The 16,302-nt window shown below is 55.4% G+C and overlaps 1 protein-coding gene across 1 annotated transcript in view; it reads right to left on the bottom strand.

The window, feature by feature from the left end:
• The window catches only part of KIRREL1 (kirre like nephrin family adhesion molecule 1), a 106,223-nt gene that overhangs the window by 19,901 nt on the left and 70,020 nt on the right, over nt 1-16,302 (bottom strand). The window contains exon 2 of the mRNA XM_080647583.1: nt 1,384-1,533. Within this exon, the coding sequence (XP_080503709.1) occupies nt 1,384-1,533 (150 nt within the window). The remainder of the gene's footprint in view (nt 1-1,383; nt 1,534-16,302) is intronic.

The following is a 16,302-nucleotide window of genomic DNA, read 5'->3' as shown; positions in this document are numbered from 1 at the left end:
GAGGAAGAGAGGGGAGGTGTGGGACGTTGCAGCACAGACATGAGCTCGGGGGCCAGAGGGAGGCCAACGAAGCCAAGGCCTCACCCTCACTTCCCAGGGAGGGATGGTGAGGCAGGTCCTACCAGCTCCCTGCGGAGCCCGAAACCAGAGACCCTGTTCCCTGAAGAAGCCGTGGGCCTCAGCGAGTCGGACTCTGCAATTCAGTCTCCCTTGCTACTGCCCAGCCCCTCACTCCCTGCCCCCCTCCTGTGCCCCCACCTCAGCTCCCTCCCACCCTCTCCCTCTGTCCAGAGGCTATTGATTCTTCTCACTCCATATCCATTGATCTTTCTCTCTCCCCCAGTTTCTTTACCTTCCTATCATCAATAGATCCACCAGACCTATCTCTTCCCTTTAACCAGATTGCTTTACACAAACAAACCTCCCCCACCTGCATTCATACATGACACCCACAGCAAGTCATCTCACCCCCTCGGACAATAATAAACATATGCAGTCCCTCCCAGACTTCAGCCGTTACACGGCTTTATGATGAACAGCGTGTTTTCACAAAGTATATTCGCATTTGGTTCAAAACTCGCAAATGCACTTATAAGGCAGACAGGCCTGGGACTGTTTTACTATTTTCTCCGGTGGCAAGCAAGGCCCAGAGAGCTGCGGTGAACTTCCCGGGCCACCCAGCAGGGAGGTGGCCGAAGAGCACCCGCACCAGGGTCTGGATCCGCATCTCCTCTGCCAGGCGGCCTCCCGAAGAATCTTCACTGCCTTTGGAATTCAGGAGGCTGGGTTTTGGTTTATTTATTTGCCTGTTTATTTAACTTATTACCAACTTATATTTGCTTCCGCACTGGCTCCAGGGCTCTTAATAAAAGCTTGTTGAATAAATAGATAAATGAACAAGTGCTCAGGCTGATATTAGAGTGAGTTTTCAGCCTCTGAGCAGACATGGCTGGGCAGGGGCAAGGGCAGGGGCTGGAGCAAAGCCAGTGGCATAAACGTGGCCTGTCTCCCTCCTGCTCTGCAGGGAACGCTCCCAGCACCTCCTGCTTCCCCTCCTTCTGCCTAAAGCAGCTCTCCTGGTGTCTGTCTGTCTGACCGCTTTTACATGAAGATCTCCTGGTTTCCTTTGGTCTCGGGCTCCTCGTTGCCTTTCTGAGCGAGTCCATCGGAAGAAACCAAGAAGAGCAGGGACTGGGCAAAGCTGGGAGGAGAGGAGAGAGCCTGACACCCCCCCATCCCCCGCCGTCTGGAAGAGCCTGGAGCAGAGAAGGGAGGCCGAGGCCTGGGGTCTGTCCAGGCCTGGGGTCTGTCCGGGGGGCAGAGGGCGGTGGGTCCACAGATGGGATCGTCAGGATGCGGGGCTAGCTGGGTGACCCCACTCACCTTTGAGTCCCTGGCCCATGCCCAGCGCCAGCCCGTCCTTGGTCCATTGCACGATCCCCGAGTAGTTGAGCAGCACGCAGGGCAGCACAGCCCGCTGTCCGGCCACCACGGTCTGGTCGGCTGGCTCCTGGCTGAAGCGCGTCTGGGTCCCTGGCAAAGCCAAAGGTCGCACGGGGTAAGGAGATGCATGGGCAGAGGGGCTCCCCCAGAGGCAGCCATTCCCGGCTCCTGCTCCCGCCCTGCATCGGCTGGAGAGAGAGGAGGCCTGGGCCGAGGACCCTCCGTCTGCCCACTTCAGCCCCAGCACCTTCCCGGCAGGATGTCACACGCTCGCCCTGATCCCTTCCTCCCTCCGCGGCCCCCAGGAACGGTTTCAGGAGCCGAAGTGCTCAGCAATCAGAGGAAGTGGTACACCATTGCGCAAAGGCCTTGGAGACGGGGCTCGTCAAGCCCTCTCAGCTTACAGGGGAGGGCACTGAGGCCCTAACCGAGGACACCCAGTGGATTAAAGGCAGAGCTGGGATTCGAACCGGAGCCGCAGACCTCCGGGCCCCGGGCTCTTCTCTCCCACTGCCCCTCACGTGACACCCGTGTCAGCCAGCACTGGCTCACAGTGCTTCATAACGGCTTGTTGATAATAAATAAATAAGTGCTCAGACTGACATTATAATGGTGTTGGCCTCTGAGCAGACATTGCCTGGGCAGGAGGCAGAGAGAGACTGGAGCAAAGTAGGCGTAAAGCACATTCCAGTTCCAGGGAGCCCACGCCAGCGCTGCTGGTGACGTCGCGGTCCCCTTAGTCCTGAGGCATGAATACACCACTGCACCCTACTTGCACAGGCTCTGTGTGAGCCAATGTCAGGGAACACACATGTGCAACCATGTGGTCCCGCTCCCTATGAATGCGTCCAGCAAGTGCTAAGGGCAGCTTCTCTGGGGCAGGTGCGTCCACGTGTGCATAGTGGCCGGAGTGGCTGTGCATCCAAAACAAAGTGCCTCTGACCCTGCTTCGTGGCACACGCCCTGCCGTGTGTATGGAGCTGCACACGCTCGGCCCCCAGCTCTGCGGGAGCTGCATACAGCCACCCGCTGGCAGCCCGGCCTGGAGCACTTGATGAGAGAACCGCAGAGGAACTGCCTTTAATTGTGGAGCCTAAGTGGAGCAGGGAATTGGACGGCGGTTCCTTCTCCCCACCACTCCCTGCGCCCGCCTGCCGCCCGCTTGCCCAGCCCAGTGGTGGGCAGGCCCGGGCAGGAGCAGAGCCTCAGCTTCCGTGCAGGGCTGTGGGAAGGAGGGCAGAGATGGAGGGGCTGCGGGACAGCGAGGGAGAGGTCTTCGGCATCCTACCACGTCCCCAATCTGTCACACCACCATAACCCAAATCAATTTTCCCCAGGACTCCTTCCCCTTCTTTCCCTCTGTAGCTCCCCAGTCTTTACAGAGACCCCCTTCCAAATCCAACTGTTTCCAAACTAAGTTTTCCAAAACTTCTGATTCTCCTCTATTCTGTGTATAAGGAAGCAAATGAAACCTGTCCCTCCCCATTCCAAGATGTCCCTGTAAATAAAAACAGGATCCTAGTCTTGTCCCCCTCTTCTTTTTTTTCCTCCTCCAGCTTCATGTCTCCCCTTCTTTCCAAACCTGCTCCACTTCCAGGAAGTCCTCCAGGATTGGTCCCTTAGCTCCTTGGGCAAACACAGCTTGTCCCATCACTCAGCCCTGCTGTCACAGGCCTGTCCTTGGGATTTCAGAGAGTCTGTGCCCCTGCTTTTGTTTGTCATGGGATAGAGGGCCGTGGGTGGGGGGGTGTGTCTGCCCTAACTGTTTACCAGAATGAGAACGTCTGCTCAAGGCCAAGGGCTGTGATATCTTTCTCCTCTAAATTTCCCTGCATGTTTGACATCCAAATTGGTGCTGCGCATACAGGGACCAAGAAGAGGGGGCCGGGCCAGGAGTGACCGATGGCCAGCTTATGGTGTAATACACAGAGGAAGCATCTTTTGGTTAAGTGTGCAAATCTAGCTCCTTGGGTCTGCAGGGGATCAGGGAGTTAGAAACAGGGCTCCTCCCCCACCCCCGTGAGCAGCTCCCCAACTCTGCTGACCTGGCAGTCCACCCATGTCTTCCAAAGAGGCAAAGGATAGGCTCGCCCATATTTCCAGGGGAGGAGGTGGGTCAGGTGAGCAGCCAGCATTATTAATTCAGGCACTGTCCTCATTATTATTTAAATTTATTCATATCATTGCGCATTTCTCTAGTGTAGCTTCATGCTGCAAACTCTCCACACTCATGTTTCTCCTTCCACAGCCCCCAGAGCCTGAGTCAAGGGCTTGGGAGTGGGGCAGCCGGTGAGCCTTGGCTCGGAGATGGAATTGATATTCACAGCTTTCCTGCCTGGGGCTGGGACACCCTGGTTTCCTAGCGAAGTCTCCAAGGACAGGGAGAAGCTGGCTCCTTGTCCACTGAAGCAAGCAGGCGGCTGACCTGCAGTGGGACACTCAGCAGAAGCCCTTGGGGTCAGAGTCAGAGGCGGAGATCTTGCCGGAGGGCGGAGTCCGTGACCTTGGCCTGCCCCTCCCCTGTCTGGCCTGTGTGTGCTCACCTTTGCAATGACTCCAAAGACAAGTCGGGACTAAGAGCTGCAAAGGTCCCTTTTAAGAGCACAAGCTCAGGAGACAGACAGGCTCATGTAGTGCGTCTGCCCCTTCCTAGCTGTGTGACCTTGGCCAACTCACTTACTCTCTAAGCCTCATTGCCCTTATTGGTGAACTGAGGGATGCAAACACCCCCCGGAGCGCTGTGAAGACTGAACGGAGGAGGCTATGACATGCCAGGGGCATTCCTTGCGCATGCCACTAGTGGGAGCTGTGACCCCTGTCCCCCTGGGTGGGGTAAGTAGAGGGACTGCTGGAATCCTGAACAGTGACATGACAAAGAAGGTGTGTGTCCTGCTGGGGACTCTGCAGTAAAATGCCCTCTTGGTTTAGGCCTGGTGGGAGCAATTTGGTCTGGAGGCTGGAGAATGGAGGCAATGATGCTGAAGAGAGTCCAGAGAAGGGAAATGCAGGGTCTAGGGAATTGAACTCAATGGAAAGGCAGCCTAGATCCTGGCCCCAAATAGCTTCTGCAGCCAAGACAGAATGAGATAGAGTCCAATGCCCACAGGTTGGTCCATGACGGGGAGAAAGCCCCAAGCCTGCATCACCAGTCCCGTTCCCCCTATTCTGCACGCTCCACACCTTTGTCACCCCTCATGCCCGTGGCCAGGCCTTTCCAGGATGGGCCACTGCTCTCTCCCCTCCTTTGGGATTCAGATAGTCACCTCTCCTGTGAAGCCCTCAGTCACTGGCCTGCGAGCCTTCAGAGCCCTCTGCACTCCGGCCTCACCTCAGCTACAGAAGGTCCCCCCTGCACTGCTCACCCCCATCCCGGCCCTGCCCAAAGGGTGGGGACATTATGTCACTCGGAGCTCCAGCCCCATCACCTAGGGGGGCCTGGCTGCCAGTCACCCAGCAGGTGTTCTGAGCAGGTCTGTTGATTGACAGAATGAGAGTGAGCACATGCCTGGGTCAACGGTCCGACCTGAGAAACAAGGAAAGAAGGCAGAGCTCCCTGCCCAGGCCAGGCCACAGAGCCCGGCAGAGGCAGGGCCCAGGCAGGTGGAGGGACAGGAGAGGGTCCCCTGCAGGAGAGGAGAAGCATTGTGGGGCAGGGCTGGCAGTCCTAGGAGGCTCCCTGGAGGAGGGGGTAGCGGTAGGCCAGGTGGAGGATACAGAACTCTGGAAGCTTCTGATGCAATCATGGGGTGGTCATGAGAGAATATGGGGATGGTGAAGAAAAGCCTAGAAAGTGAGCCTCAGACTCGGGCCACTGTCCAAACCTGACCCCTGGGCCTCTCCATCTCCCCTTGACACTGTTCCCTCACCCAGGACACTTCTCTAGCACCCTCCCATCTCCTGTTCTCAACCCTGATCTTTCTGGGTGACGCCGCCTTCCAGCTTTGTTCGCCAACCCGCTCTTCCATCCTCAGCACCGCACTGGGGTCCAGAGGTAGACCGGGAGCCGGTCTCAGAGCCAGGCCTGCCTCAGCCTCTGTGTGTGAATACCTCTCCTGTCCCACCGGGCTTAGCCCTGGGGCTGGGACGCGGCTTCCCTACAAAGGCGCGGTGAAGACAGAGGAGTGGAATCCCGTTTTTGACGGAGAACTAAGTGACCTCTAACTCGACCACAGGAGGCCGAAGATGCTTACAGATTCTCAGACAGGCGTCGTATACTTCTCGTGAGCATACACATACTACCACACACAAGTGCGCATCCAACCCCCCCACCCCCCACACACACCCCTCTTCCATACCTGTGCGTTTATGTACATGTCTCTGCACCCCGTGGGCATCTGTCTGTGCCCATGTCAGGGTACATGTGCCCTGCAGTCATGCTGCCAAAGCCTTGCTGGCCAGGTTGCCAGGAACCGGAAGAGGAGTGGGGCCAAGCACACTAGCCCAGGAAGCCAGGCTGCAGGAGAGGGAAGGTGGAGGCCAGGCCCTGTCTCCCAGATTTACCCTGTGAGCGGTAATGAACCCCTGGGCTGAAGCAGTCCCACTCTCTCCACCCGAGATAGCTGCCCGTTCAAAGACAAGCCTTTGATTCACACTGACAGCGCTCAGATGGAACTAAATCTCTCCACACGCCACTCTTCCACCCTCGCTTTGCTCTCCCCACTCGTCCCGCCCCCAATGTTTCCCCCTCCAATCCCAGCCATTCCTGTCCTGTTCTATGAAAACTACAGCAGCCAGAGAGGGCGCCTCCCATTGGATCCTCTCACCAAGAAAGAGGATTGCCTTTCCTGGGCAGGGCCAGCAGAGAAAAGGAAAGAACGGGAGGTTAGCACTGGATAGACAGAAGGGAGGTTAGCACTGGATAGACAGAAGGGAGGTTAGCACTGGACAGACGGAAGGGAGGTTAGCACTGGACAGACAGAAGGTGGAGGAGAAGGGGGGATGAAGGGGGGAGGAGTGCTGGCAAGGGCCGGGCAGTGAGGACAGATAGGAGAGAAGGCCAGACACTGGCCGCTGGAGGCAAATGGAGAAGCAGGCTCCCAGTTCACCAGGACCTTGAGACCAGCAGCTCTTGGGAGGGAAGCACCAGCCCTGCCCAGCCCACAGGCATCAGGCCTGCGGATTCTGCCTCAGACAGAGCCCAGCCCAGAATCTGAAAATGTCAATGTGTGATGTGACTTCCTCTCCCAAAGACAAGTTTGCAAACATTCACAGACGATTAGCACCCCCACTCTTCGCCCACCAGTACTTTGCCTTCACTTCACAATTTGGAATGAAAATGACTCAGTGAAGCGTGGGGGCCTCAAATGCCTTGATTCAACGGGCCCAGCAACCTTTGCCACCTCCCCACGTGGGGTCCCCTCTCATCCCAGGAGGCCGCACTCATGGGCAGAAGGACCTGTGTCTCCTCCCTCCCACGACCGCTTGGCCAAACCTCCCTGGTGTCTGCCCCAAGGCTGGGGCTGGACAGGGGGTCTTCCCAGGGACCCGATGGGGTTTGAAAGTGGCCGCCATCGGCCTGGTTTTCTCGGGTTTGAGCAGACCACGGAGGCCGGCGACAGAGGCTGGCCACAGGCCTGGCGAGTACTCACAGTGACAGGGCATAGGAGTTGATTGGCCAGTAACAGTCACCCAAAGAGGCAGAAACAGAATCCGTATGAGGCATGGGACCTGGCCCGGTGCGGCCTGCAGGGACAGAGAACTCTGGGCCTAATCAGAAGGTGGGGGCTTGTTGGTCCTGGCTCTTACCCATCCAGCTGAGTGACCCCGGGGAGGTCACTTCACTTCTCTGGTCTCAGCTTCCTGAAACGCTAAAGAGAGGGAGCTGAATTACTTGGCCCCAAGGGTCTTTCCAGCCCTGATGTTCTAAGATTCTGCTCTCCTGGGACCTCAGCCAAACCTTGCTGATACACCTAAAGACTCACCCCATGCCTCGTCCCCCTCAGACTGTGAGGAAGAGCTGGTATACCTGGGGCCATCCTGGCATTTGTGTCTCCGCTGTCCCCCCCCAAACACCCCCCCACCCCCGCTCCCGCAGCCCTAGCGTGGCCATGGCGGGGCTTGGGGCTGCTGGGTGCTGGCCTCCCTGAGGGTTTGTGTCTTCGATCCGCCCCCCAGCAGCCCCAGCGCTGCCTGGCTGCTATGGGCGCCGCCATCTTTGTTGGGTCAATTTGCATACTCGCTCTGATTGGCATAGCGGAGTGATGGTTAATTTGCATGTTTCTCTTTTATTAGTGTAGATGACTGACAGGTGCAGCTGAAAACACTGCACCCATCCCCCTGACCCCATTGGAACCTCCACCCCCTCTATCCTGCACTTGGGCTAGACCTGATTTGGCAACTCGATGTAAATGGGCTCTGGCAGGGGACCCTGAAATGCTTTATGGAAAGGACAATGGCTTTGTGAGCTCAAGGGATGTGGGTATATAGCAGGTATGACAGGAGGGAGCAGAAAGGGAGGAGGCAGGGATGGTGGATGGCTCTGCTGAAAAAAACAGAACTTCATTCTGGCTTCAGCAGGCAAGAGAAGCCTGCAGGAGAGAGGAGGCAGGTGGCTGGCAAGGACTTCAGCTCATATGGGATAAGAGGTAAGAGAGCAAAAGACAGAAAGAGGGAAGGAGATGAGCAAACGTCAGCTAGGGCAGTCACGGAGCCACAGAAGGCTGGAAGCGTTGGAGAAGGCCACAGAAGCCAGGGTGGGAAGGCAGGAGAGGAAGAAATGGCCTGCCTGCCCGCCTCCCCCCAACCGAAAGAAGCAACAGAGGAGGAGCCCCAGTGCCAGCAGCCCCAGTCCACTGAGTGAGAGGAAAGAAACTGACACAGGACACTGAGAGATGGCCAACGTGCAAAGACAAATGAGAATACCACAGAGAATAGGACGGGAGAGAGTCACAGGCCCAACACAGAGAGCAAGGTAGATGAAGAGCGAGCTGGTGGCAGGGAGAGGAGAAAGAGGCTGTTTTAAAAGCAGGTAGGAAGGAGGAAGGAGCTAAGGTGACATTGGTATGAAAGAGGCAGACAGAGAATAAGATAAAGAGACAGGAAGGCGAAAGTGAAGAAAATTAAATTAGAAAGAGAATCTGAAGGTTAGAGCTAGAAAAGGCTTTGATCACCAACCCAACACATTTATTTTGAAGAAACTGAGGGTCAGCAGAAGAGAGAGATATCTGAGGCTGGCATGTCTCCAAATTTCTGGTGCCATCTGAGCCAGCCCCCCAAGTATAGAGGGCTCCCTTCCCCGGGGGCAGGGCACACCCCAAATCTGCTCGCCTTGTGTTGATGGTGGGGGTGAGATGGGGGGTAAGGGATGTACCTGGAACCCTCCCTCACTACAAGAAGGGAGCTAAAGGGGCATGTAGAGAAAAACTATGGAGAAGCCTGGAAAGGCAGATACAGAAAAAAGTAGCACGACCATCTGGGAGAGAGAAAATGAGAAGGACGGAGGAGAGAGGAACGAAATGGGAGAAGGCCTGGGGGCTGTGCGGACAGATGGGAGGGGAGTTCTGGAGCATTTAGGTCAAAGAAATGGAGTGAAATCCTTGAGAAATGAAAGGGATTTTTGAAGGATTAGCCAAGGGGCGGGAGGAGGAGACAAGAGGTGGGTTGTATCTGAGGTCATTCCAAAGGCACCTCAGGGCAGGGCCCTGGCCTCTCCCCCAAGAAGAATGTCCCAGGTGACTGCTTCCCCCTAAGGGCATCCTCAAGGGCTGGCCGGTCTTGGCTCCAGGCAGTGGGCCCTCGGGAAGGAGATCAATGAGTCACCCCTCTTCCCCACCACCCTGCCTTTTTAAGGGCAAACAAAAAGTCTGTCCTGGGGCCTAACTCCATTCCCTCCTCCTACAGTGACCCCTCCCCTCTCGCTCCTCCTCAGGCAGGTGGTTGTGCACAGGCCTCCACAGAGGAGTTCACGTTCTGCTCTGAAGGCCACCCTCTGGTTGCTTTCACACTCTCCATCACCACTGTCAGGAATATGGCTTCCAAGTACAATCTGAAAGTAGCCAGTATGACCCCCTGGGGCCCCTCAGTAGGCTCAATGCCCAGGAAGAGATGAAGCTGGTCCCCAGACCCTCTCCAAAGAGGTCTCCTAGCACTTTTAGAATCAGCTCCATGACGACACAGCCTTGCATCTGAGAAATCCAGAAGAGTGAGGGCTGGGGCCGCGGTAAGGAGGGCATTTTCTCCTTTACCTTGAAACCAAAGTGCCAGAGGGAAGCCCAGGTCTTCTGATACCAGCTAAAAGCTCTTAAGGACACTGCTCTACTTCTAAGTCAAATGAGCCTTTTAGTTTACTAGAGGTGCAGTGCACGAAAATCGTGCACAGGTGGGGTCCCTAGTGGCTGCACGTGGCGGGGGGGGGGGGGGGGGATGCGGCGGGGGGGGGGGGCTTTGCTTCGTTCCGTGCCACCCCCTGGTGGTCAGTGCACTTCATAGTGAGCAGGCGCACTCCCGGTTGGTCCAACTCCAGAGAGAACAATTTGCATATTAACCTTTTATTATATAGGATACTATGTCTCCACCTCCTCTCAGCCCCCTCTGGTCAGGGGAAGGAAGGCAATAAGAATAGGACCACAGACGATAGAGAAGAGGGTTTCTTACCGACCCTGGGGAACTGGAGGATGAGCTACAAGGGGGGAAACAGGGCTGTAGAAAGATGAGACTCCTCGGAGCCCAGAGGAGTCCATTACTCAGGAAAGAAAATACGTTTTGAGAACAAACCAAGGACAGGACCCGCTTTGATTTGGTTGCTGGGTCAGGACCCTGATCCCCTCTGGGAGTTTGCCTCAGGAACGCTGACCCTTCGCCAGTCCCAGGAACGGGCTGAGCTGGGTTTTAACACCATAGAAAACACCTTATTATCAGGCTTCAAGATCCTGGCAGGAGACCCACGGACCACAGACACACAACCCTTCTTCCTTATCCACCTGTAACCGGCCAGCCAGTAGGAGAGGGGAGAGCGGAATTTACAGGATGGCCTGCTGCTCTCCATGCTGCCGGCAGGATGGGAATAAACGCTCACATATGATTCAACCCTGTCTCTGCTCAATTTGACTCAAGTAGTGACAGGTGGCCTAGACCCGTTGTATCCAGTATCACTTCCCTTAAAATAAAATTTAAAAAAAAAATCAAAACAGCAGATCCAGGTGTTAGATCTTCATCTCCTCCCAGCGTCAGGAAGCCTGCCTCACAGATAGCTCTGCAGGCTCCCCAGCACTTGTAAGATGGACTGCCTGACTTACGAGCCAGGGGAGCAGCTAGTGCAGGAAGGCCCGGGCTCTGATGAATGCTCTTTAAATTGGCGCCGGCTCTCCACTCGCACCTCTGAGGAAGGCTGACTTGGCAGATGTGCTGCGCGCCTGTAACACAGGTGTGGCCCCAGGCCCCATTCCTGAGCCTTCATTACAAGCCCCCAGGACAGACATTAATGACTGTGGCTCCCCGGGCGGCGGATTTTTTGATTCGTATAAGAACCTTCTAATAGTACATGGCAGTGAGTGCCCCGTCACTAGCGGCGTTCGAGACCAGGGCAGACGAGCACCTGACAGCACCGTACCAGAGGCTCCGAGGCACACTCCAGGTCCCTTTCAGATCCGGCACTTTAAAAATTCTACCCACACACCTCACATATTGTCTCCTTACTTTGCATGCACACCTATCAAATAATCAATTTGTATCAGTTCGATCGAGGTAGACTGAAAGGATTTGCAGCACCGAAGTTTAAAGGAAGGAATTCTGAACAGAGCCATCTGCAGGGGAAAGAACAGTTCAAAAATGGTCTAGGATGGAGATCGAAGACATCAGTAAAGCTTTTGTCCCCTGGCAATTAATCAGGAAACGTCAATGAAATTCAGTGGGACCTGAACAGAATCCTGTTTTGTTCAGACCTATAGTTTAGTCTGTAGCTGCACTGTATTTTATTCTGGCTCCTTTTCACCTGACTAGATTGTGAGGCAACAGATGTGTCCTGGTTGTGCATCTTCCAAATTTACTAGTACAAAAGGCTTTGCACATAACAGGTACTCTCATTTGATTACCTAAATTCACAATGAATGGACAACGCACCGGCACTCAGAAAAAGTTAACTCCATTCAATACTCATTCATTCATGTAACAGACGTGTTTAGTGTCTACTACCTACCAGGCACCGTCCTGGGCTCTGGGTTTCAAAGTGGACAGGACAAGCCTGGTCCTGCATCTCCCAGCTGCCAGGTTAGTCAACAGACTCAGGTGCCTGGGCAGTCAGCAAATGGGTATCATGATGGAGCGAGACACAGGAAAGCACCTTTGACCAATGAGGGAATTGCATGTTTCACATGCCTGGCTCCCATACTGCCTTCCCTTGAGGTGAGACCCATATCTTGTTGGCCTTGGTTAGCTCGAGGCCCTTTCTTTCTCCCTTCCTCTCTTTCTATTTTTTATATATATTCTTGATTTCAGAGAGGGAGAGAGACAGAAACATCAATGATGAGAATCACTGATCGGCTGCCTCCTGCACGCCCCCCACTGAGGACTGAGCCGACAACCTGGGCATGTGCCCTGACTGGGAATCGAACCGTGACCTTCTGGTTTATAGGTCGATGTTCAACCACCGAGCCACGCCGGCCAGGCAGCTCTAGGCCCTTTCTACAGTCATACAGGTTGGACAATGGAGGCCTTGCTTGGCACAGAGCAGATATTAAAGAAATATACATTTACTTACTAAAACTGCATTGAGCCTTGAAGACGAGGAGGATTTTGACGGGGGGGGGGGGGGGGGGCGGCCTTCCAAAGGAAATGGCGTGAGCCAAGATACAGAGACATAAAAGACCAGTGAGCAGTTGGGAGTGCCTGGAATGCAGGCACATAAAGAAATTGGACCCGAGGTCATATCTCTTTAGAATCAGAATGAATAAGGCGGCTATTGGATGGTGTGAGTGTGCTTGTGTGTGTGTTTTGTGGTGCAACGTCTGTGTGTGGTGAGGTAACATGTCCTTGTTTGAATTCATGTGTCTAGTGAGCTTGTGTATGTCACTACATGTCTACATACAAGTGTTAATGTGTAACCACAAACAGAGAATGGGCACTTCTGCCTACAGCTAGGACTCTAGGCTTTTCTAATTAATCTCCATTAAAAAGATTTTCCACAACCTTGGCTGGTGAGGCTCAGTGGATAGAGCATTGGCCTGTGGACTAAAGGGTCCCGGGTTCGATTCCAGTCAAGGGCACATGCCCAAGTTGTGGGCTCGATCCCCGGCGGGGAGGGGGGTGTGCAAGAGGCAGCTGATCAATAATTCTCTCTCATCATTGATGTTTCTATCTCTCCCTCTCCCTTCCTCTCTGAAGTCAATAGAAATATATTTTTAAAAAGGAAAAAAAGAAATGCATATTTAAAAAAAAAAAGATTTCCTACAAAGGCGCTTCTAGGGGCCCCAGGTTAGGGTCATCCGATCAGCCCTGCTACAGTAAAAGCAGCCCCGACCAGCTGCTGGATCATCCACCCACCCTGGTTCAGCTTACCGGTGCGAGGGGCGTGGGGTGTTCACTCGCTGCAGGGAGCAGGGGGGCCTGCGAGGGGAGCTCTGTAACTGACAGCTGGAGACGAGGTTCCCCATCGGCAGGGGTTGCACAGGGGGAAGGGCCAGAGGGGGTCCTCCGGGGCTGGTGACCCTGGGGCTGGAGACTCGGGCTCTGTCTGCTCCGGGTGTTCCCTGTTCTGCAGAGGGCTCGTAAAGAAGGTATTGATTCCTCCCTCTGATCCCATTCACACCAGCTACTCTGACCTGCGCCCTCCTCTGCTTCTCACACGTACCCCTTTCAGCTCTTCTGCTCACCCCGAATTCCGCCGCTCTGGGGAGCCCCACTTTGCTTACTTGCTCATTTGTCCTGGGTCCGGTGTCAGCCTCGGGACTGGCCAGAGGCCAGAGGAGAAGCCCGGAGCACCTTGCTGAGGAAGATGCTCATAAGCGTCACAAAGGCGCATGCAGAGATGTGTGGGGAGGCCCGTGGCAGAGGGGGCAGACTGCAGCCAAAGACCCTGGGAGGGCAGCCTGCCTCTTCCCGCACATGCTCTCTGCTTCTCTGCTTCTTCCCTTTTCAATCTCCCTGTCACCCACCCCGTGAAACGAACGGGGAAGGTCTCTCCCTCCTTCACCTCTCTGGTCCTTACAGTAACCGAATGCTTTCCCGTTTAGCTGCCCAGGCCTTGGTGCGGGCAGGCTCCCTTTGATTGCTTGTGACACCAACCTCAACGCAAATTTAGCGCCTCGTTTCCTGGAGGAGCCAATATTCCTCCTCGATTATCTCCCTGCAGGGGGACAGACGCGTGCAGTCCAAGGAGTTTATGCCTTCCCCGATATGACAGGAGTCCACCAAGCTCACAGCCCTCAGAAGGAAGGATGAGGCGGGTGGGAGGGGCTTCTCAAGGGAACACATGGGGGCTCCAAGAACAAGGAAAGGGCGGGGGGTGGGGGGACAGGGCGGACTGTGGGGAGCAATCAGAGCCTCTGGACACCTGGCTTTCACCAAGTTTACGGGCAGATTCTCAAAAATGGAAGGTGGGGATAGGAGCAGCTTGACCTTTGCTCAGATAATTCTGGAACTTCCTTCCTAAGCCACTCCTGGAATCCTGGCTTTCCATTCAGCCACCCCCTACACAATGGGCATGGGCTAGCGGGGGAAGAAGAGGGTGACCTTAGAATCACGTCCTTCACCCTGGAATGCAACGGGGAAGGAGGAGGCGCCTCCCTGCTCAGGGCCTCTGCCCCAGCATTCCTCTACACCTCGTGTCTTTTCCTAACCAGACCACCTACTCCGGCTGGGAAGCCAGAGAGGCAGGCGTCCTCTGGGGGCTCTGCCCCACATCACAGGACTGATGAGGGGAGATGAGAAGGCATGCATCAGCCCAAGAGGCTGTGAGTTGGAGGGATGGGGCTGGAGGCTCTCTGAGGGAAGAGGATGGAGGAGGAAGGGCAGTCTGAAACAAGAGCCAAAGGGGCCGGCCAATGGGACCCGGGGAAATGGATGGAAGGAGGAGAGAGGGAGTGATAAGAACACAATGCTTTAGGGCAAGAGGGTAAAAGGGAACTCCCCTGGAGACTGAAGGGTCCCAAACGTGTGAAAGATGGAGTGTGAAAGCCTGGACCTGGGGTGCACGTGGCTCATCTGACTGCGGACCGAGATGGGGAGGGAAGGACTGGCTCAGAGACTCGCAGAGCCTGAGCTGAGAGAGAGGACAGGAGCCATCAGGCCCCGCCCCTCGGAATGCAGAACGCAGGCCTCCTGCCAGGAAAGGGGAAGGAGGATGCGGGAGGAAAGGGGCAGAGGCTGCCGGCTGAGGGGTGGCAGATGGTTGCTGTCATTAAATGGATTCCAGTGCGTCCAGGAAGCCCTGGAGCGGAGACAAGCTGGGGGAGCCGTGGGGAGAGAATGAGGGAGCAGAGCCTTGGAAGAAGGAACTTACACAGAAGCCCCACACCAGCCTGTGTAGGTTTTACCAATCTGATCCTCTTTCCTACATCAACAGTAACCCCTACCCCAACCTCAACCCCAAACCTAATCCTGACCGTCATTCTAACCCCAAATTCTAAATAGAACATGAGCTTCTTCCCGTCTCAAATGAACAAACCTCAGTGCCTGGCCGGCAGTAGGGATCAATAGATGTTAACTGAAAAAATGAGCACATCAACTAATGCTTAGCCCCCATCTTTAACAGTCACCCCTGCTTCAAGCCTGGCCCCTCCTTGCCTATCCCAGTACCCATACTGGCCACTGGTCAATCTCAAGCTCCAGTTCTGTCTAGATCCCTCCCCTAATCCTGAAAGCCACTGTCCGTAAGGACAACTTCCCTTCATTAACTCTCACCTCAGTGTGTTCAGTCCCCAGACCCCGGGGTAGATGGTTACAATTCATCTGGGCTGGCAAAGGGAGAGACAAACAGAAGCCATCAGTTCAACCTGCAGGCCAGTTCAAGGTGGCCACGGAGGCCGCTGTATTTTCAGGCTAATTATGGAAGGTGATTCCTGTCTCTAGCCCAGACACCCCGAGCGTTCTGCCCCAGGAGCTGGGTCCTAGAAAGGGGCTGAACAAGGCTATGAGGTTCAGGCCAAAAAGAACCAGGAGGAGCAAGTTAGATCTGAGGAGGCGGGTTTGAGCAGAGAGAAATGGGACACACTAAGGGAACAGACCCCAAGTCAGGAGGCAACCTGAGCTTCTTCCGCTCACAGCTGTGACCCTGGGATCCCTTGCTCAGACACAGGGCCCAGGAGCCCGCCATGGGGTGCCCCTGGGAACCCGCATGGGGAGGGTGCTGGGAGATTCTGCCTATTGCCACAGGACTCTGAAGCAGGCACCTCTCCCTCTTGGTCCTACCCCTCCCTCCTCGAAATTCCAAGGAGCACGGCTCTCCCATCTCTCAGGACTTGCGGCACCTGGGAGGGAGCTGAGTGTTCTGTTCTGTTCTTGCTGCAGCTCAATCTGATCCCTGGGGCGTGCGGTGGATGAGCTGGGTTTGGACCCCAGCTCAGGGCGAGGAATGAGGGGGCAGGTCTGTTCCTCTCTGATGTCATCTGGAAGGTGCTCACCTCAGACACGTCTCCCAGGGAGACTGTCAATCCCTCTCTGACCACTTCGTGGTATAAAGACCTTTTGGGGCACCAAAGCGCCTGCAAGCTCCCCGAGTTCTGCCAAAATCAGGACCAGGCCCTCAGGCCGAGAAGCCGGCCAGCCCTGGGTGAGACCCGCTGCCTCTGGCCAGCTGTCACCCCTGCAGGAGCCACTGCCTCTGCTTGGAGAGGGGCCTCCAGGCATTTCTCAGTGACAGACAGGGGCCTTGAAAGCCGGGGGCGGGGCGGGGGAAAGGAGAGAGAAAGACAGAATAATAATGAAGGA

This window comes from Plecotus auritus, assembly GCF_963455305.1.
Source record: "Plecotus auritus genome assembly, chromosome: 12".
Classification (NCBI taxonomy): Eukaryota; Metazoa; Chordata; class Mammalia; order Chiroptera; family Vespertilionidae; genus Plecotus; species Plecotus auritus.
Note: the sequence above shows the minus strand (reverse complement) of the source record. Positions and strands in the feature narration are given on the sequence as shown.